The sequence below is a fragment of the Enoplosus armatus genome, chromosome 21, assembly GCF_043641665.1.
Source record: "Enoplosus armatus isolate fEnoArm2 chromosome 21, fEnoArm2.hap1, whole genome shotgun sequence".
Lineage (NCBI taxonomy): Eukaryota > Metazoa > Chordata > Actinopteri > Centrarchiformes > Enoplosidae > Enoplosus > Enoplosus armatus.
Window position 1 is genome coordinate 8,823,808 of NC_092200.1, and position 22,130 is coordinate 8,845,937.

The 22,130-nt window shown below is 39.9% G+C and overlaps 3 protein-coding genes across 5 annotated transcripts in view; all 3 read right to left on the bottom strand.

Annotated features, from left to right (window-relative positions):
- Positions 1-249: 249 nt before the first annotated feature.
- LOC139304378 (solute carrier family 22 member 13-like) lies at positions 250-4,439 on the bottom strand. The gene is made up of 9 exons (XM_070928308.1): positions 4,065-4,439; positions 3,834-3,937; positions 3,433-3,587; positions 2,081-2,252; positions 1,836-1,956; positions 1,662-1,756; positions 1,289-1,503; positions 1,064-1,172; positions 250-448 (listed from the first exon to the last, which is right to left on the bottom strand). The coding sequence occupies exons 1-9, from the start codon at positions 4,437-4,439 to the stop codon at positions 250-252; spliced, it is 1,545 nt and encodes a 514-aa protein (XP_070784409.1).
- Positions 4,440-7,853: 3,414 nt separating this feature from the next.
- Positions 7,854-11,325, bottom strand: LOC139304264 (solute carrier family 22 member 13-like). The gene is made up of 10 exons (XM_070928176.1): positions 10,951-11,325; positions 10,290-10,393; positions 9,994-10,148; positions 9,434-9,605; positions 9,187-9,307; positions 9,002-9,096; positions 8,704-8,918; positions 8,339-8,447; positions 8,016-8,210; positions 7,854-7,920 (listed from the first exon to the last, which is right to left on the bottom strand). The coding sequence occupies exons 1-10, from the start codon at positions 11,323-11,325 to the stop codon at positions 7,854-7,856; spliced, it is 1,608 nt and encodes a 535-aa protein (XP_070784277.1).
- Positions 11,326-13,040: 1,715 nt separating this feature from the next.
- LOC139304191 (serine/threonine-protein kinase OSR1-like) overlaps positions 13,041-22,130 on the bottom strand; it is a 37,123-nt gene continuing 28,033 nt past the window's right edge. For 2 of the 3 annotated variants that reach the window (XM_070928072.1, XM_070928074.1), the window contains 11 exons: positions 22,070-22,118; positions 20,931-20,996; positions 20,726-20,848; positions 20,463-20,540; positions 18,293-18,328; positions 17,632-17,811; positions 17,413-17,468; positions 17,199-17,251; positions 16,672-16,740; positions 16,482-16,546; positions 13,041-16,075 (listed from right to left, as the gene is read on the bottom strand). In XM_070928072.1, coding sequence (XP_070784173.1) covers positions 16,001-16,075; positions 16,482-16,546; positions 16,672-16,740; positions 17,199-17,251; positions 17,413-17,468; positions 17,632-17,811; positions 18,293-18,328; positions 20,463-20,540; positions 20,726-20,848; positions 20,931-20,996; positions 22,070-22,118 — 850 coding nt within the window. In that variant the 3' untranslated portion in view covers positions 13,041-16,000. The remainder of the gene's footprint in view (positions 16,076-16,481; positions 16,547-16,671; positions 16,741-17,198; positions 17,252-17,412; positions 17,469-17,631; positions 17,812-18,292; positions 18,329-20,462; positions 20,541-20,725; positions 20,849-20,930; positions 20,997-22,069; positions 22,119-22,130) is intronic. The other variant, XM_070928073.1, reaches the window with a different exon arrangement.

The following is a 22,130-nucleotide window of genomic DNA, read 5'->3' on the forward strand; positions in this document are numbered from 1 at the left end:
AGACCAAGCTACTGAGATAATGCAGTTCACACAATTTCTACCTGAAAACAAACTGTGAAGACCATTTAAATGTCCATTTAACATACAATTTGTACTCCTCAGTGTTTTTTCCTCTTCATCATGGGATCCCTTCTCAGCAGTTCAAGATGATTATTATGTATAATTGCTCCTTAGTTCCTTCTCATAATTAAGCACAGTATGTAGGCCATGCCACTGAGACCATATTCTGTGATGAAAGGGTTCATCAACTCATTTGAGTTCAGTGTGGTCCTGAAGTTCAACATTGAGAGTTTCAGGCAATAGCAAACAGAAACCCCCAGCAGCAACAGGGACAATGCCATATATCAGCATGGGGATGGTGTGATGGTAGACCTCCAGGAGCCTGATCAGTGGAGCGAGGATGCCCGCCACACGAGCACACATGGAGTTTAGACCTACACCATTCTGCCTGCAAGAGCGCACAATGGACTCATCAGGAATTTATGCATTTATTCATTTAAAAGGATCCCCATTAGCTGATGCCAATGGCACCAGCTAGTCTTCCTGAGGTCTGAACACCAGTACATTATATTCATCATATACATAAAACAATAATCGCATACTGATTGAGATCATTTTGGTAACGCTTCAGCTTACAGCTGACAAACTACAGTGTTATTATTAAGTATATAAAAATGCTCACTGGGTACCTGTACCGAGACAAATATATAAGTACAGGGGAAGAAGACAAGAAATGAGGAGAATAAGGTGTTTGACACTACTTTTTAAATTACTGAGCCACACACTGTATTGTGTACAGTGTTCACCCCTTGTTACATGGTATAAAGGCTGTAAGATGAAGAAGATGAAGATGATGCATTAGCTCAGAGGGCTAACTTTGCTTGTTTACTATTATACGTACTATAATTACATAGTGCAGTCTATCAGCACAATAAATACCATTAAACAGAAAACTAAATATGTCAGAAAAATATGTCAAACTCAATATTAAAACAGATATCAGTGTTACTAACATGTTTCCTGTAATCATCATGAGCAGCAGCAGTAGAAAGAGTGACATTACCTTAAAATGGTTGGGTACAATTCTGCAGTGTAAACATAGGCTGTGCTGAAAGAGGCAGTAGCCAGAAATTTCCCCATTACGGCTATGACTGTTACCACCACTGGAAGATCTGATGGTTAAATAATATGTCAGAAAAACTACACCTGCCAGATAAACGCCGTAAAATCAACACCTCAATAACAAATGTTTTTAGGTAATAAAAACGCATTGAGGCTCTGAAGATACCTTTTGGGATAGCAAGGACCAGAAGGCCAGCAGCACCCCCAAAGAACAGGAAGCCTGCTTGACATATTCTCCTTCCAAAGTGCTGAATTAGAGTCAAAGCGCTCAGGTTTGCAGGAATTTCGATAAAACCAAAGATGAACTGTGTGAGGTAGACATTGAGGCCAAAACCGCCAACATTCAGGCTGAGACCATAATACAGAATACTTGCTGCAAACCTGGTGTCAGAGTTGGAGAGATACGTTCAGTTTTCCTACAACTTAAAAACAGGATTATTGTGACAAATGTGCTCTAGCTATTACATATCATTGCTAAACATTATTGATGCATAGTATCTCATCTATGATTCACTGATGAAGAAGAAAATTAGACATACCAGTTATAGCCCAATATGAGGGTACGTTTTCTCAAATGCAATATTCGGAAGATGTCCAACATGCTTCCTCTTTTGCATGTACCCTCCATTTCTAGCTAAACAAGTAAAAAGAAAATGTACACATCATGGAGAGGTTATTTTGGTTGAAGTCAAAGTGTGCTTGATGCTGCTCACCTTGTCTAGCAGATCTTCTGGTACCATCCTCCCGTTCACTCTGGCTGCCCTCTGGAGCTCCTTTTGTGCCTCCTCCTTCCTGCCCTGGGTCATCAGCCAGCGAGCTGACTCTGGGAGAAACCTATTGGAAGACAATTTCAAACTTACAAATTATGATTTATATGTCACAGTTATTACTTGTATGGTAAAGCTGGATAGCAGCTCTTAAAGAACTTCTAAATATTATGGCCTGAGATGCTGCTGACCAGTAATGGATTCCCAGGACAATCACAAGAGGGCTGAAGAGCACCAGCTGCAGGTTCCTCCAATTGCGGATGAAATAGGCGACTCCAGACAACAACATCAGTCCAACAGAAAAGAACATTATGATGACCTCTGTGCAAAGGGCAGTCTTAGAGGGGTCAGTCCACTCCAACCCTGTATGACAGATGGGGATTGCACATATTGGGTTGTTTTATTTCAGTAGTAACAACAGTGTTCACTTTGTAGCCTTGCACCTACCTGATTTTTGGCTGGACTGCAGCAAAGCAAGGCCAACCCTATAAAAGGGAAAGTCTGTCCCTGACATACTGAGTGAGTGAATGATGAAGTTACACCATTGGCTGGTCGAGTGTTGGAGATTCAACATGGTCGTAGCTCTTTCAAAATGAATAGGCACGAAAAGCCCTGAATTACGTCCTCAGGAGGTTTTTACAGCGAGACACCAGACATATCAATGCAATATGCATTGCAGTATTCTTCAAAACGCCACGGGGTGTACAAACAAACCATTCCGTGAAGAAGCAAGAAGTCAACAAGGGTTATCAGAAGAACACCATAGACCAAACATGGCCGCACTCTCTGCTATACAGTTCCTCAATGCCGAGGAAGAATTGGAATTCATTGTAAACTCATATCAATTCATGGACATACTTTATCGCCGTCATACAATCCCTGTAAAGAAAAAGTATTTAGAACTGTATTCTAATGAAACGAAGGCTGAATATCCTGTAAACAATTTGACTGAAAAATATTTACTCAGACATACATTTTGAAGATATCCTCCTGTTTTTGAAGCATTTAAAAATGAATTGGCCGGCTTTTTAAAATCATTGAGACATTCATGAATTATGTCAATTCTTAATTTAAGTTAAATTGTATTGTATATGTCTCGATGTCACATTCATGCCATGTGGAACTGAAAGTACTGATGGGAAAGATCAAGCCTTCCAGCGTTACTTTATATACCAATGAGCTACACTTTTATGAATAGCATTAATAGGGTAAAGCTTCTTTGACACGTGAACTCACTTTTCAGACACTTCATTCTTATTTTGTGCCAAGTCAGATATATTTGAGCTTTCACATAACTTTTGACGTGAACGCGACATAATTATAGCTAGCTCTGATGATGCCCGTTGTATTGCCTTTCACTTTCTCTAATAAGATAAGGTCCACTCAGTATGGTTAATGAAAAATACTACAAATAGATGATGAAATTAATTTAAAGACACATGGTAAGTCTCAAATAATCTGAATTACCACTGGTCAAAAAAGTTGTCAATAACAATAACAGCAACAAAAAATGATAATAAAACAATGGAAAAACCAGACCTACCCATCACACATGTGTTCATCAGAATGACAACACTTGAACTCCCACAGAAAAATTTGAGAACCATATAAACATAGACATTGGGAGAGAAAGCAGCACCCACACCAAACAACAGCAGGAGGAGGAGTGAAAGTAGGGTCGCAAGGCGTCGACCAAACCTACAAAGAGAGGAGAAGAGCATATAGGTTTCCAAGTCTTTAAAGGGACACCATATTCAGTTAGATCCCTCTGTGTGTTTACAGCCTACAGTATTTAATCTACATTTGTATTGTTACTCATTGCAATAACTCCATTATTATTAAATGTTAATGATAACAATTACAATAATTCTGAAAACATTATTGCTATGAAAACAAAATCACATAAACTCGTGACAAGGGAGACGATGTATTATGGCTTCATACCTGTCAGAAATCGCCCCAAACACCAGCACTCCAACCATAATACCTGCCATGGAGATGGACTGTGATGCCCCAATCAAACCACTCCTGTCACACACCACATCAAACTTAAAAGACAAAAGGGTTGTAAAAGGAGGAAAAGAGAAAGAAATTAGAGAGCAAGGGCATAGCAAGGAATTATGGGCCCAATACACAGGATTTAGGGACCCTGCCAGACAAGGGGTCTCAAACTACCTCTGACACAATGCTGGAAGCGCCTGAGGGTGCTTCATACTCCCATCCATCTATGCATCCAGTCGTAGTGTTAATCCCATACGCATCAATGGTTTCCAAATCCAAATCAACAGGTGTGAACATTTCACAGCTTTCAAACCTTCCATCCTTGTTCACTGGCAGGGTGAGATTTCTTTGTCTCTCGTCTGTCAGGTTGGGCCCACGCTGCAGGATCCAGTCAGTGTTACAGTGATGTGGGAAGCTCATGCCTGTAAACACCTGGCCAATCACATCAAACGCTGCGAACATGCTGGGGATGCATAATACCGCCACTAAACGCTTCTGAAATAAACCAAACTCTCCGATCTCCTTCAGGATTTGCCCAAAATTGCTCATATTGACGAAGATAAATTTTGTAGAGCTTCCTCATCAAAGTGCAGAGTGGGAGATGGATGTGCCAAGCTTGAAGTGCTACCATTCTAAGGCCTCTAATATATATATCTTACTGATTAATCTTTAACCAAACACCACCAAAGAGTGTGACGTGGCAATGGAAATAGCTTTCATCTCTTTGGAGGGCACGGCTCCAACAACTGTAAAAGTTGGCATGGGCAAAGTAATAAAATAAGCAATAACACAGATAATGACAATACATGTAACTCTATTCACCTCAACTGTACTTATGTGGCAATGAAATGCACTCAGATTACCAACACTTACAGATGTATGGTATCGAGCATAAAACAGGAGAAAACACGAGGTCAGGGAAATAAAGTCAGAGAGAGAAAATGTGTCTTTGAAGCATTTTACTCTTTAATTCATACTCGTATTCTTGACAGCATTGTTTTCCTATTTTTTAATGGAGCAATGGTAAAGACCTGGATGACCTGTAATCATCTGATGTTGAACTCGGACAAGACAGAAGTTATTGTTCTTGGCCCTGAAAACCTCAGAAACACAGTATCTAAGGATATTGTTACCCTAGATGGCATTGCCCTGGCCTCCAGCGCCACCGTGAGGAATCTCGGAGTTGTCTTTGATCAGGACATGTCCTTTAACTTCCACGTAAAACAAACTTCAAGGACTGCCTCCTTTAATCTCCGTAACATTGCAAAAATCAGGAAGATCCTGTCTCAAACAGATGCAGAAAAATTAGTCCATGCATTTGTCACGTCTAGGCTGGATCATTGCAATTCCTTATTATCAGGCTGTCCCAATAAGTCCCTGAGGACTCTCCAGCTGATCCAGAATGCTGCGGCAAGTGTACTGACAAGAACCAAGAAAACAGATCATATTTCTCCTGTATTAGCTTCGCTGCACTGGCTCCCTGTAAAATCTAGAATAGAGTTTAAAATCCTTCTCCTGACCTACAAAGCTCTTACTGGTCAGGCACCATCATATCTTAAAGAGCTCATAGTACCCTATTACCCCACTAGAGAACTGCACTCCCAGAATGCAGGGTTGCTTGTGGTTCCTGGAGTCTCCAGAACAGGGGCCAGAGCCTTCAGCTATCAAGCTCCTCTCCTGTGGAATCGGCTCCCAGTTTGGGTCCGGGAGGCAGACACACTCTCTACTTTTAAGAGTAGGCTTAAAACTTTGCTTTTTGATAATGCTTATAGTTAGGGGCTGGCTCAGGCCTGCCTGGACCAGCCCCTAGTTATGCTGCTATAGGCCTAGACTGCTGGGGGATTTCCTACGATCCACTGAGCTTTCCCCCTCTCCCTCTCCATCTTTACACATTCATCTCCCTCCAATGCATGTTACTAACTTTATATCTTCCCAGAGTTTCTTTGTGCTTTGTCGTCTCGCAGGTTCCTGTGTCGTGGTCCTGGTACGCCTGGCTGCTGCCGCCATGGGCCGGCTTGACTCTCATCACTACAGTGATTACGTTTAGTCGTAGTTCTGTTACGATTAAAGCTGTTATTGCTATTATTAATCTCAGCTATTATTACAGATGTAACTACGATATCAGTCATATTTCCATTATTATTATAATTATAGTTGCTATTTCTACTGCTACTGCTGCCATACATCTCTGCCTGTCTGCTTCTCTGCCTGTCTGTCTGTCTGTCTGTCGGTCTGTCTGTCTGTCTGTGTCTCTACGTCTATCTCTCTCTCTGTCTCTTTCTCCCTCCCTCTCTATGCCTCTCTATGTGTGTCTCTCTCTCTCTCCCTCTCTCTCTCTCTCTCTCTCTCTCAAACCCAACCAGTCAAAGCAGATGACCGCCCACCTACAGTCTGGTTCTGCTCGAGGTTTCTGCCTCTTAAAAGGAAGTTTTTCCTTGCCACTGTCACCAAAGTGCTTGCTCATGGTGGGAACTGTTGGGTCTCTGTAATAACATTATAAAGAGTCAGTCTAGACCTGCTCTATTTGTAAAGTGTCATGAGATGTCTTTTGTTGTGATTTGGTGCTATATAAATAAAATTTAATTGAAATTGAATTGAATTGGAGGCAAGAGTGCAAGACTACAAGGGTGCTTTTGAAAAGGGAAACTGCTTGAATTAGCGAATCACTTGGAGCCTTTCTACACTCTTCTGCAGATGCAGATGCAGGACTGGAGAGGAGAGTTATTGTTTCAGTAGTTAAGGCCATGGGGCCAGACAGACATCTTTTATCACACAGTTGCACAGACAGAGACAAGAGAAGAGAACCAGGGTGCAACATTTAACATGGTTCAGGACATTAACGTGTTGATGCTGACTAAATTACTTAGCTAGATTCAGAAAAACACTTGTCATGCTTAAGAGGGACACCAAATGATTAATTATCCTATACCCACAACCGCTGTATCTGACAACCACAGGTTCTCTTACTCGCTCGAACAGACTGTAATAGCTTGAATGACTGATATTAGCTTACAGCTCTCTGTTCTGACAAACACTTATATAGCCATAGCAGGATAAGCACAGGTGTGTCACATTTGCCTTTGCTCCAATAATTAGCTTGCACTTAGCACCTAAGGTTGCGATTTCACAGAGTTAACATCCGCAATAAAAAGTAATGAGCAGTGATAATGATCAGAGCGACAAGTTACATTTTCAAACACAAGATACAAGAAAGCATAAGCCACATGGGGGCAGAACTCCATGGCAGGAACATTACACTGACATTTGACATATTATTATTAAGGCCTTTTAATGTGGATATGTTTATATATGTATATATCCAGCAGACATGCAGCAACATTAGCATTAATTTATGTTTCTGGCTACATGATAATAAATCCAATCCACCAACTTGCTGCTAAATGCTCCACTATGTTCACCAGCTAGGCGCTAACTCTATCTGTGTCAATGACATTACACTTGTGCAAATTAGCAGCTCAAAGATGAACATAAGTGACTTAATGTAATTAGTTTCACTGCGCTATGACGTGTTAAAATGTCTGCTTATTCCCATTCTCCATAATGCTCTACAGTTGACTTGTAACAACTTAACTACATGGGGAATACTATGGGAAAAGAATAACACACATGCTGTCCATTATTCAAGAATTGAAATGAGGTGACAAACAGTGAAACAAATATACAGATACATATTTATATATATTTACATTTAATATATAAACAAATCCCAGTTATCAAACGGTCTATAACTTCTGTTGTAGTAAAACAATTTTTAACAGATTATAATAATAAGATATAACATTTAGTTAAGTTTAATCATTTACAAGTTCAACGATTCAGTTGAAGCTTTGCATTTATGTAACTGCATTCTGATCATTTCTAGATACCAATTATCAGTTGAGAGCAGGAAAACTACTTTTTCTGATGTGAAAAAAACTGTTAAAACCATAATGCCCATATAAATTACATTTTTGTGCTCTTTCCTGATTTAGTGAGGGATCCCGTCTCAGTAGTCACATTATCTGGTTTTCTGAAAATAAAAACAAGACGATTATTATATGGACTTGCTCTGATTTTCTTGTAAGTGAAATAAGTACTGTGTTGTGAAAGGGTTCATCAACTGACATGAGCTCAGCGTGGTCCTGCAGTTCAACATTGAGGGTTTCAGGCAGGAATAAACAGGAACTCGCAGCAACAATGGGGACGATGCCATATATCAGCATGGGGACGGCGTAATGGTAGACGTCCAGGAGCCTGATCAGTGGAGCGAAGATGCCCGCCACACGAGCACACATGGAGTTAAGACCTACACCATTTTGCCTATAGACAATGGACTTATCAGCAATCTCACAGCATGTAATAATAGCAATTTGCATTTGGCATTTTCTTCCAGTATTGAGTATGTTAATAGATTTTATGTTTTACCTCTGGGACATTACCTACCTTACCTTAGAACGGTCGGGTATAGTTCTGCAGTATAAACATAGACTATGGAGAAACTGGCTGTGGCCGCAAATTTTCCCAGTACGGCTATGACTGTGACCACAACAGGGAGGTCTGATGGACAAATAATAAATCAGACAAAAACACATTTGTGACACATATACATTAAACAAATGGGTTATCAGAATGCAAAAGGTTAGACGATATGTTTCCATGTAGCAAGGGTCACAAGGCAAAAATACTCTATGACCTAATTTCTTAAAATGTTAATTCCTCATAAAAATGGGATTTGTCCTAGTTCTCATGAATCAGGTAAAGGACATGTTGAAGACAGATTTCAACAGACTCCTATTATTACACAACAAGTTACCTTCTGGAATGGCAAGTATCCCAAGACAAGCACAACCTCCAAACAACAGGACCCCTGCTTGACATATTCTCCTCCCAAAGTGCTGGATGAGAGGCAAACTGCTCAGACGTGCAGGAACTTCTACTACGCCAAAGATGAACTGTGTGAGGTAGATATCCAGACCAAAATTGCCGACATTCAGGCTCAGTCCGTAGTACATCAGACTTGTTCCAAACCTGTTAACAGAGTAGAAGAGATATGTCTATAACCACAGAGGTATGGCTGTAGATGGCTGGCTGTGGTGGAAATAAATACTCACCAGATGTAGCTCATTATGAGAGCACGTTTTCTCAGATATGATATCCTGAAGATGTCCAACATGCTTCCTCTTTTGGATGTACCCTCAACCTCCAGCTAAACAATGTATGTAAATCAGTATATTTATTTCAGAGCTTTATTGTGTTTGATTTTGGCTGAAGCCAACATGTGTTTGATGCAACTCACCTTGTCTAGCAGATCTTCCGGGACCTTCCTCCCGTTCACCCTGGCTGCCCTCCGGACCTCCTTTATGGCCTCCTCCTTCCTGCCCTGGGTCATGAGCCAGCGAGCTGACTCTGGAAGGATCCTAATTGACATATATATGTCCATGATCACAAACTATAATGTACACTTCAATTTGTTTTGTCCATGGCTAAAATAGATTAGCATCTGAAAACACTAAATCCATGTAGTGGCCTGAGAGGCTGCTTACCAGTAAAAGATTCCCAGAACAAGAACAAGAGGGCTGAAGAGCACCAGCTGCAGGATCCTCCAATTGCGGATCAAATAGGCAACGCCAGACAACACCATCAGTCCAAGTGGGAAAGAAGAGTGGCAGATAATGGTGCAGAAAGCAAACTTGGAGGAATCACTCCACTCTCCACCTTCAAAGCATAATACAGACAGAAATGTCATTATTTGTGCCATGTTGTTACTAATTTCACTGCAATTTTGACAACATTCAGTTAAATGTATGTATGTATCGGTAATGCAAAAGTAGGATAAATTCAACCCATGCAACACTCAACAATGCAAAACAAGACAGTGCTGCAAATGTCGCCACTTTAAGAGCCATCAGTTGAAATGCATTGCAACTTGCAAGTCAAAGCATCAACCATCAATGGCTTTGTTTGTAATAACGACGATGCGCTTGAAATAGCATAATAGCCTCCTCCTACAGAGGAGATGTAGACAGGTGACTCTGAAGCCCAGACGACCCATGGTTCAAACACAGACCCTGACAGAAGTTGTAGTTGTGAACATTTTACCTACCTATCACAAATGCATTAGCAAGAATGCCTGAAATGGAGATGCCACCTAAAAATCTGATAACTATGTAAACATAGATGTTGGGTGAGAAAGCAGCACCAACGCCAAACAACAGGAGGAGAAGGAGTGAAAGCAGGACCACGAAGCGTCGACCAAACCTACAAAGAGAAGAACTATCACTTTCATACTTGCCATAAAATCAAGTTCTATTGATGCTCAGTTGCTTTAAAAATAAAAAGCACCCAGTTCAGAGTTATCAGTATCAAGGATATGGAGTAAAGGTGGGCGTGAATGTGTACCTGTCAGCCATCTGACCCAACACCAGCGCTCCAACCAGAAGACCGGCCATGTAGATGGATTGCGATGCCTCAATCAAACTGCTCCTGTCGCACACCAGGTTGAACTGAGAACAGGAAGGATGGTGAGTTCAGGAGAAGACCAGAGAAAACATCTAATTAAGTTTTGTTTTTTCTCAGCCACTACTTGAGATTTTTATAAATTGCAGCTGGTTGGAAACAAAAAGGGGAGGGGGAGACCTGGAGCTTATGACTTTCTCAAACTCCTAACGAAGTGTTGTGAGCCTGCCCTTGAGTTGACATAAATCAATGCATTATTTTTCATTATCCAATCATTATAATTAGTTACAGTTGTAGCATTGAGTACTTAATGTTATGAAGTGTTAAATTGTGTTGTTTCCACTTGTGTGACTTTCATCAATATGTCGAACAAACCAACAATTAATCGCAGCGTATACCACAATCATTTAAATGCAGTCAGAACATTATGGTGGTTCAGAAGAGACAAAAAGTCAACAACTGATTCATAACAGAACACAGAACAGCTGCCACATTACCTAATACAATTGAATATGAAAAATAACCTCACGCAAATCAGTAATCAAGTAAGAAATCATTTAGTGAAGTGTGTTGTTCAGTGGGTGTATAAACAAGTATCTCTTACCTCTGTCACAATACTGGAGGCACCTTTAGATGCCTCAAAATCCGATCCATCTATGCATCCCGTTGTAGTGTTAATCCCATATTTTTCGATTGTTTCCAAATCCAAATCCACAGGCGTGAACATTTCACAGCTTTCAAAACTTCCATCCTTGTTCACTGGCAGGGTGAGATTTCTTTGTCTCTCATCTGTCAGGTTGGGCCCACGCTGCAGGATCCAGTCAGTGTTACAGTGATGTGGGAAGCTCATGCCTGTAAACACCTGGCCAATCACATCAAACGCTACGAACATGCTGGGCATGCATAATACCGCCACTAAACGCTTCTGAAATAAACCAAACTCCCCGATCTCCTTCAGGATTTGCCCAAAGTTGCTCATATTGGTATCTGAATGTCCTCAGAGTGCAGCGTGGGACAGTGAAAGGTCCGGCTTTAAGCAACGTCCAGCTACAGTCAGTAAACTTGACTCTAGTCCTGAAAGTTAATGTTTAAACTGACAATCATGGTGCTTTTATGACCTGCCAAGTTGCTAACTACTATCAAAGTATTAAAATGTGACATGTGAGGATTCCTCAGGCTGAAGTCCAGCTGTTGTTGTGCAGCTGTACAGATCCATGGCCCGCACCAATGTCCACCCTTAGACCTGAATATTCAGAATTTAATTAACATAATCTGTGTGCTCAGCAGAAATGTGTGCGCACAGGGGGGCTGAAGGTCTCAAAATGCTTTAGGAGGAAAAGGACACATGGCTTTCTGTGGACCACTTTCTGATTATAACAGACCTCATCCATACATCATCCCTGCTTCTAGTTCACTACAATGGGTAGTTTTCTCAAGCAATGTTTGCACTTTTAGAAAGAGTGGGGCTCAAAAAGCCTTATCAGAAACTTATCAGGAACAGGTCTAAGTTGAATGGACGTTCAGCTTCGATCTCCAAAACAGCTGCTCCTCTCTGATTGGTCACAAACATGTGGCGAAACCTTATATATAATGTATGGTGTCCCTAAAGTGCAAAACACAAGCTTTTCCCAAAACCAATAAACAAAATAGAAAACAGTAACTGCTATAAAACCCCAAACATGTCTCATCTACTCTGCATGTCAGTACACAGAAGAACAAAGACGGAAAACAAGCTAATCTTAGCATATCTTCAAGTTAAGTTATCTGAGAGTGAAACTGTCAACATCCAATTAGGATGAAGAACGAGAAAGACTGCAGGCACCTACCTTTATGATTTCTAAATCAAAACCATGTTTGTTAGATGTTGTTTTTGATATTTGAAATTGATTTTGTGAGTTTCAAAATTTGCTCTTCAGGGCCACCAGATCAAACACCACATCAACAAGTGATCTACTACAGACCCTGCTGACCACAGAGGAAGACCCTCAGGGTCATACCATAGGCCTATTTGTCGCCACTCCATTGATTTAAAGGCCCTGAAAACACTTCAGCTTTTTACTCTGATCGATGTGGTTCTGTATGAACACACTACTTTCTGCCAAAGTTAGAACCATTTGAGTTACTTCACATGAGAGATTTCTGTATTTGTGTTCTTACTGGTTTGAAGTGGGCGGGGATCAGTTAGAAACATGTGATGTGTGTGTGATGACATGTCACATACTTTGGTGCACCAATCGGGCAGTACTTTGAAGCTTCGTCTATACTGGGGACTAAATATCAGGATATGTGCCCCACTCCCTCACAGATTTTGACTTTTTTTTAAAACTCTGTCTCTTTATTAAAGTGCTATTCTGAACAGATGGAGTGCCCCTTTAATGTTCAGAAAGCAGACATAAGACATCAGGACTTCCTCTGGGTGACAGGGGTGTAAAAGGACAATATATAGTCATAGCTTAAGCTTAAACTTGAAAAATAACTTTAGAGAGAGAGAATGCACAGAACAAGAGTGGAGACCATGGACAATATATAAATTCAATATGGCAACGCATCTAAAGTTGCTTTGGAGTCCGTTCAGTATAGATTCTTGCTGTATTATTCACTTTTGTAAACATTCATCTAAATACAGGTACAACTTACTCAAAATTACAGATAATAATATACATAAAAAAACAAAGTAAGTCACTAGGGGGTGGCTGATATGCTCATTCTTTATTGATTAAAAATAATCAAGAGACATGCTTTGAACTCCAAAACGATCAAAAATAGAGCAAATGAAAGAATGAAAAAACTGAAAACAGGTGGAAAATTCAAATATAGTACAGCCTTCATGAGTTATTGCCTGGACAAAAGTGTTTTTTTTGCCGGTCATCTGTTCAGTTGCTACAGCTTTGTTAGACTACATGTAAGCAGGACATAAGAGACTGTTGGAGAAAGGATGAGAACAAAGCCATTATATCTTCAATTCTGTTAGAAGTAAGGCTCAATCTACGCAACACACACACACACACACACACACACTTCTCTCAGGGCTCATACACACCTATCCTGTCCTCGTCTGCCGTCAGCTGCAGACTAGACCAGGAAAATGGCACCAAATACTGCAGTTTAGAAACTTAAGAGTAACCTTGGGTTGCTGACTTTGTCGCTCCCCTTGGAGGAGAACACAGGGACGACACACCTGTATATCTTTATTTCAGGTATCTTCACGTGTAACAGGAACTACAAGACACTGACAATCTGAATCAAAACCTTGAAGTTACGTCAAAAAAAAGACAAAACAAATACACTTGGTCATTTTCAGTTTAAGGCTAGCGTAAAATTTAACATGTTCAAAGTCAAAATACAAAGATTTCCTCTTAACATTTTATCTGCAAGCAAGAAATTCATTCATTTTCATTCAATATGGCATCTGGAGGGTTATGACATTACATCACCAAATGAAACAGTAAAACCTTGCTGGCGTTTCAAATCTACACATTAGAGCAGAGTGTTAAATGAACCTGCCACTGCCGTCGGTGCCAATAACTGCGAGATGCACATTCATTATCGGACCATGTCATTAACACACAAAAACATCCAGAGTGTGGTTGACAGGATGTACTGATAACGGCCTTTTTCATCCAAATCCAAAACCTGATCTTTCAAAAGGTCTACAATCATAGCTGAGCTTTTTCGAACTGTAAAATCTTCATTTCAGCCGTTTTTAAAATTATTAAATGAAAAAGCAGCTGTATGACTTCAGATATGGGATAAAATAAGTACTGTAAACAGCCTCCACTTGGTATTATTAAGGGTTGGAGACAAATTTGTTACCCAGCTCAAAATTTGGGGAAATTTAAGGTGGACAGTCACTATGCAGTGCATCAGGACAGCTGTGGCTCCACGGTAAAATATATTCAAACTTTTCAAAGGCAAAAAGTGAAAAGCTGAATTTTTTTTAAAGGTAAATGAGCGTCATACATGACATACAGTAAGTGACAGTATGTCCTGCAAAACCAGATAATTCAAAGCCAAATTTGCAGTGTCGTTGTCTACCTGCACGCAGCGCTAAAACCCACAATCGTGTCTTAGGACAGAAAAAAGGCCAAGAGTGAAACACCCAGTATAAAAACAAATCAAAGCCAGATGTCATTATTTACATACTAGAGGTTAAATCAAGTACTTATGTTTCATCCACATAAACAAAAATGCACTTAAGTCTTTTTTTCTTTTAAAGAATTTGAGAAACCGATTCCAAACCGACACAAACTAATACAAACAGACAGACATATCTGCTCATACAACACTTGCGGTTTCAGCTGTCGTAAAACGTTTTACTTAACTACAATTCAAAGTGTAATCAAATAATATCACCTGCACTCCTTTTGCCTAATCATGTAAGTTTTCGAAGTAGGTACATTTGGTGAAGTTTATATCAATTGAAGTACTGGATCTATGAATCTACATATTTGTTATAATTTAAAACCATATCTATATCATCAGGAGACTTCTAATAATGCTGGTTGTATCAATACTTCAATTCTTATTGTTTTATTGAAAAGACTGAAAAACCAACAATGAACTGATCCTACTACTAAAGTCTGATATATCTCATTCCTCTGTGCCACAGACCTCCATTGTTGCCCAAAAACTATTAAAAATATGAGCACTGTAGTTTATTTTGAGACAATCCCACATACACCATCCTGCTGCTGTAAATATTCACTAAAGCACCAAATGTGTATTAATCTTAATTAAAATAGACCCCAATTAATGCACAATTTACTTCTGTTTGAGGAACATTTGATTAAAACAACAGTGCCCAGCTGTTTCGGGAAATTGCTTTGCCTTTTTAAAAAACAAAACTGTGTTTGTGACCCATTTTTTAAGATTTCACGGGAACAAATGGCAGAGACTGTCTGAGAGAGAGATTGTTATGTTTCGGTCCTTTCATGGCATTTGTTGACAAAAAGCAAAATACAGAATAAAACTGGCCTTATCCTTTAAAGACTGTTACTGTTGGGAGTAACTGAAAAAGTTACATCACATTATATTTGTTGAGCCATATCACATCGGTGCTCGTCGGTGAGAAAATGTTTCAGGTTGAGTACAGAAGTGTGTCTGAAACTGAAATTCTAGCTGGCTTAGTAAGCTCCTCTCAAAATTAAGTAAAAAGTTTGACATGAGCAGCAGAAACCACATTTGTACACTTCAGACAACATAACGCTCCATATGGTAACTGGGGACTTCCCCCAAAACGTGCATTCAGTAGTTCTGATGAATATAAGGCATTGTTACACTTATCAGGATTCAAGGGCGTTAGTTCAGATTGTGCAAATGCATCACATATTAGAGAGAATAAAATAACAGGATGAGGGAGACCAGAATGGTAAATTAAAACTGTTTGTTGTAGATGCTTGCATCCTTCTACATATACGCTGTAAACTTTTTTTGAGTGATTCTTATACTGTACGCTCTGATACATCAGTCGACCACCCAATTCAAGGAGACGGCGGCGTTGTATAATCCTATGGGTGACAAAACGGTACTGTTTTCTTTGGCAGTAGTGGTTTCTTTACAGCCATAGAAAGAAGAAAAATGCATTAAACTTTTTTTTTTTTTTTTTTAATTTTCACATTTTTTAGGCAAGTCACGGTCCCAAGTAGAACAACAGTTTAACTAATGCTGAGCTGAGCAAAGCCCATCAATTTGATGTCATCTGGTATTTCAGATCCCTCAATTCCAGAAGCCTGTGAAAATGAGAGGGAATAATAAAAAGTAGTGAGACTATGACACATTACAATAACTTCGTTCCACGGCGGCCATTTTCCTCTGATGTCAGCTCAAATGCTGTCATCAAAAGGATAATGTTGTACTGCTGTGTTCCAGGTTGCAAATCGTATAAACGTAGGGAATCTGACAAATAGTTATAATTTCACCACTTCCTGATTGATCAGCAATTGAAAAGATAGTGAAAGTCCAGAGGGACATCGGGCTGTATTTCAAAGTAAAACAACACATTTGATAACCCATTAGCTACCGTTAGACAACAGCTAACGTTAGCAGTCAACCACATCCTAGCTAACAGTAGAATTACGTTAATCGTTTCTTAAAAACGACTACTATGGTTTATACAGATGAAGGTGTAGCACTCACCAGTTTGAAAGTGACATTTTTATTGGCTTGAGGCTCATCAACTATTTTCTGCAAATTTGCAGCAACTGAAAAAAAGACATTGTTTCAGTCCAACGAAAAAAAACAAGCAAAAATGTGTATGTTCAAGAAAAACTAATATTGTGATTAGAGGAGCAGAGCAATGTTGTTGTTTTTTTTTTAAATCACTGACCTATTACTAAGTCCCTCCCGTCCACCAGGCCTGCTGACACTAGCTCTTGGGACACACCATCTGCTGTGTCTGAAAAGTCAGAGCATAGGAAACCAACTGTGACAAGAGGATAAAAACTATGTATTTTAATAAAATGTACAAGTGTATAAAAAATAACAGTGTGCAACTGTGGCTTCATAATTTCCAAAACACTCCTCAAAATAGCTGCTTTCTCTTACTGACTCAACAGCTCAGTTCACTCAGTGTATTGAGCGCTGATAAATATTGAAATGAGCTGGTTTTGGCTCTGGTTTTACAAGAGTTCAGGCCTCCGTGTGCTTGTTTTGGTTTGGTTGCTGTGATGGAAAGCTGACGCACCAAAAGAAGTTTAACAAAACACACGGTATAAATTGTCAATGTCTCTTACTGATTACCCAAAATGTGACATCCACAGCCAAGAAGTCTTAACCTTAATGACCTTTTTAAAGTAACAGCAAACTGATATCAGGTTTTGTTGGATACAGCCCTAAAAGAGAAACTCCACTTACCTCTCCCTGGCATAAACTCAAAGCGGATGTCGTTTAGCTCCTTCTTTGAATTTCTGAAAAGATGAAAGAAAGATCAGAGTTTAGCTTACCATTTGTTGGTCGTTAAAAACTGAAATATATATATATATATATATATATATATATATATATATATATATATGGAACTTGACTTGACTAGACTTGCTGGTTTACTGATTTTTTTGTGAAAGCATACCTTAACCTTAATACCAAACTAATGGGAGCCTTGACATCCCCTGAGGCAGCTGGAGCCTGTCGAAACACAGATCAAAACAATTAATTTAGTAGAATTTTAAAAATCATATCTACAGGAGTAGAGGAAGGAAGTCGTATCATAAAAAATCAGTGGTTAACAAATGATGGACCCATTTGAAGTCTTAAAAAAAAGAGAATATGATGAAAATAGATGACTGACCTGTGTGAGAACAGCAGCAGCAGCGGGAACGCCTGGCGTGGGAGATGCAGCCTGGGCAGTGGATTGAGTGTTGACTGGTGTGGGCTGCAGTGGAACCTGGCCTGCAGCCTGAGGTAGTTCTGCCTGACCTGCGGCCACCAACTGGAGTTGACTACTTAAAGGCTCAGGAGTCTGAAAAACCTGAAGGAAAAATTCCATCAAATCCTGTGCCTCCTTTCACATCGGTGTTCAAATGTAACAAATGTTTGTTAATATTTTATCTAAAAATGCAGACTAGCTACAGACATATGACACACTCTATCTTGCATGTCTTATACAAATGGTCACTTTTACTGTGGCTTGTGATTTATAATAATTAATACACACTAAATCTAAACATGGGTTGCATTTATTCCTACTGTAATGTTAGCCTGTAGTGGCAGTGTTTGAAGGAGGGGCAGGTTGTATTACCCTTCACAGTGTCCAGTGTTGCACGTATTTGACAAAATAATCTTAACTCAAGGTCCACTTCCTACATGAAGATTAGTTAGACTTTGTAGGTTAAAACTGCAGTACTTGTACTTAGAAATCATATAAATCTGTGATCCAAATGCATAAAGCACACTGAAGTGTATAGAAATTGCACTGCTGCTACTGTAAAGAAAGAGCTTTTGAAACTCACCTCTGAATTCTGTGATCCTTCTTTCACTCTTGGTGACTGTTAAAAACAGAAAGAGTGGAAGACAACACTCAGAGAGGAACATCGCTGTGGCGGCTTTAGCATAGCAAAAACAGCACGCATGGATGCAAAGAACACACAGGAAGCAAGAGAGGTAAACAGATTAAAACGGCTCACTCGTTTACTTTCCTCATTTATCGGTCCGCTTAGTTTATCATTATCTCCTCTAAGGGGAAACTGTGATAGCAGCTGAATGTTAATAATGCTTCAAATACACTTCATTAACTGGTGCTGATATGGTTGGGCGATATGAGCGTATTTAGTGAGATAACAGAAGTATGTCAACCAGAAGAGATTTTGCTATACATTGTGCAGCAGGGTAGCGATCCCTCTATCATCCCTGGTTGTATGAGGCTATTTCAAGCAATATTGCAAATCAATATCTAGGTTTGAATTATAGAAATATTGGATTTACGGGATGTTATCATCAATGTGATGAAGCACTGTGATTTGTCAAGTATTTCATTCAATGGAAAAGCAACAAACTGCCATTTCCCTCTCATAACTTCATCTATAGACTACATAGACTAGTTTAATTTCCAGACAATGTGCTACATCACTACATATATCATGACATAAATTGACATTCACAGTGATTTTATACATATAGCCCACCTAGTTGCTGGTAATTGAGATGTAAACGAGTGAAAATACATATTTTACAATTGCAGTTTTAGTTTTAGATTTGAAAGGCAGAGAAGCGGCAAAGTATACAGAATACAAAACCATGAGAAAGTTACACACTTTTACACGGTCAAACTGTTTGTGTGCAAAAATAAATAAATTTAAACAAACTCCAAGGAACGTAGAGTCAGACAGAAGCCTTGCAGACCCAAATGAAGACAAACTGACTTGGCTGAGAGGACAAGATGTGGCGTCTGGCTGATGTCAGAAATCACATCAGCTCAGGAATCTGCAGTCTAATTCAGACAAAGCGACTCTATTGGTCTTTAAAGCACACAGACACACAGACTCAATGCTTGAATTATTAAGTATCAGCTCATGGGAGTTTAGAGATAAAACATCCAATAGAGCTGATGTAAGAATTTAAAGTTCAGTTTGCCAACAAGTGGCCAGTAAAGCAGCATCAAAGCAGCAGAGATATTGTAAAATTTGAATCCCTTGATGGTCATTAGTGCTCTAATTGAAGATCACTTACAGGGTTGATAAGTAATTTGCCTTGTATTGATTAAATGTGATTTGGTCAGTATAAATAAAAGGTGATTTAGAAAGAGAAATGGAAATACAGATGGCTTCCAGGAAAGGCAACTCTCACTTCTTTTATTAAATAATGTGCTCTCGAAGCAAAAAATCTATCATACTTGCTGAAGTCCACTATATTTATTATAACTTATAAGCCTCTAAACAGTTACCATAAAGTGGTATCTGCTAATTTTACATTCTCCAAATTTTAAGAAATAAATTGTGGAGAATACAGTTAGTTCTAGTTATGTGGACACAAACTCCTTTACAGATTTCAGTAAAAACTCCACATTCGCTCTCTTCCCACGAGACACACAATATCTCACAGTTTAAAAAGACGCTCACTGTACTGACTAACAGCTCCTGACAAGGTTCACTTGTGGGTCAGATTCGACTCGCATGTGACCTACAGCATGCACAGATTTGTCCTCAGAAATGATGTTATGAACCTTTCCTTTCAACAAACTAATTGCGTAACTCAGTCTGGTAATTACTATTTGTCTTCTGATAGGTTAGTGTAAAGTTATAGAATGCTAGAACAAAGTCGTCACTATCTGGAGGATAAGAGCTTATCTGTGTGCAGATTTACTGGTAAAATCAAATTCCTTATTCCTACAAAGACCTACAAAGTGAGGGCGTAATTAACCAAAAGTCAAGATAAGGCTTGATAATCTGGTTCATCATAGCTGTAAAGATAAACTTTAGTATCTGAGTGTCTGTACACAATATCCACAGGTGTCTCCTGACTCCAACAACAAAGGTTATCTGTCCTGTTCTCCACCTTCTAGTCCCCTAGTCTACGAGGTCTTTCTTTCCTTTCTAGCGGTCTCGTCTCCCTGTGTAACATGTGCAGAGAGAGTCCTTCCTTGTTAGGGGAATGCCATCTGTATTGTGGGGGCAAGAGAACAACCCTGGACGCAGGCAGCTCGAGTGGGTAGGAGAAGCGCACTTGTCGCCTGGTGGCGCCAACAGGCTTCACCTGCTGCTCCTTGGCCATCAGACAGAACATACACACATACAGGAGACTCAGTGGAGAGACAATGCACAAACATGCTACTGCACAGACATGAGAATGACAGTTTAAACATTGTTCAGCCATTAAAAGACAAGACATGTGGAGTATAACAGAGTGTTCCATGTGAGGAGAAAAAACGACTTGCGGGTTCATCTCACCCTTAAGGCAGCAACAGCTGCTTTGCCCTCTTCACTTTCTTCATCCAGCTCATCATCACTCCATTCCCATTCGCCATCCTCCGTTTTATGCAGCCGACCACTGGAACCTGGCACTCGACGTACCTGTCAACACATTCGCACACAACTGAGCTCATCTTCTTAGCAATAAAGCACAAAGTGTGTATTTATGACTTTGCCATCTTACCCTTTTCGACCTCTCTGTTATTGTGGGCGCCCTCTGAAGTAACCTCTCATGTAAATACTCATGGGTCTGTCATAAGAGGAAAGAAAAAAACAGCTGTCACTCTAAAATCCTCTGTATCTGTTTATTCTGTTACCTCATTAGTCATAAGTCTTGCGTTATTCAAAAATTTAACTGCGACACAATGTTCTTTACAAACTAACACTCTTCACTACACTGGCTTCCTGTAAATTCAATAACTTGGCTCCACCATATTCTGTATCAGTGAGTTGCTGACCCCGTACAGGTCCACTGGGCCTCTCAGGTCATCAAAACAAGGGCTCCTGGTTTTGCTCTGCTCAAAGTACAAGACTTGTGGTGACCAAGCTTTTGCTGTCCTGGCTCCGAGGTTATGAAAGTCTCCCTCTGATGCTCAGGTCTAAAAGACATTTTGCTTCCTTATGATTCCCGCTCATCTTTCATTTGAAAATTTATTCAAATGCTTCTTATTGTTATCATTTTTTGTAACTCTGGTTTAACTCAATTTATGTGGCACTTTATCAAACCAAACATTCCTACCAATGTAACGCCAAAGATGTCTCTGTAAAACAATGACAAAGCCCGCCCTCTGCTGTACATACAGAGTACTACTGACCAGGGTCATGTCCAGCAAACCAACCAGGTTGTATTTGGGCGGCGTGACATGCTGAGCCAGCACTCTAGTTGTTCTAATTGCAAGGGTGCTGGGCAGCCGAGGGCTGGAGTTTGACTGCTTATCCCTGCCTTTGTCAGAAACAGCTCTGCATGGTGAATAATGAGAGGAATGCTGCAACGGCCTCAGCTTGGCTGTTGAGCCAAGTGAGAAGCAGCCTGACTTATTATTGGTTTATTTTCTTGTCTTGGGTTAGGGTTAGGGTTTATCCTACATTTAACCCCCTTCAATCATTTCAAAACTTCTGGAGTGAAAAAACAACAACATCAACAGTCACTAAGAGCAGCTTAATTTTAAACAGAGGCCAAACTGAGGCCATTGAGATCCAATCACTTCTGCAGGCTCAGACTTTTACTCATCAACCAGCTCAACTGGTGCCTGAAACACGGGTGATGCTGACTCATTGTGCAACTGATTATGTCTCAGGCCCAGAGGGAACTCAAGCACCAACCTTTGCTTTCTGAAAGAATTTATGCTTCAACAACTCCGAGGACGTTGGCCTGAAACAACAG

Coding starts and splice junctions, on each gene's coding strand:
- LOC139304264 (XM_070928176.1), bottom strand. CDS start 11,325: ATGAGCAACTTTGGGCAAATCCTGAAGGAGATCGGGGAGTTTGGTTTA. Junction 10,394..10,950: donor CCTCCAGTATTGTGACAGAG/GTAAGAGATACT, acceptor TCCTGTTCTCAG/TTCAACCTGGTGTGCGACAG. Junction 9,308..9,433: donor GTTCTGGGAATCTTTTACTG/GTAAGCAGCCTC, acceptor TATGTCAATTAG/GATCCTTCCAGAGTCAGCTC.
- LOC139304378 (XM_070928308.1), bottom strand. CDS start 4,439: ATGAGCAATTTTGGGCAAATCCTGAAGGAGATCGGAGAGTTTGGTTTA. Junction 2,253..3,432: donor GATGAACACATGTGTGATGG/GTAGGTCTGGTT, acceptor TCTGTCATACAG/GGTTGGAGTGGACTGACCCC. Junction 1,504..1,661: donor CTCATATTGGGCTATAACTG/GTATGTCTAATT, acceptor CTCTGACACCAG/GTTTGCAGCAAGTATTCTGT.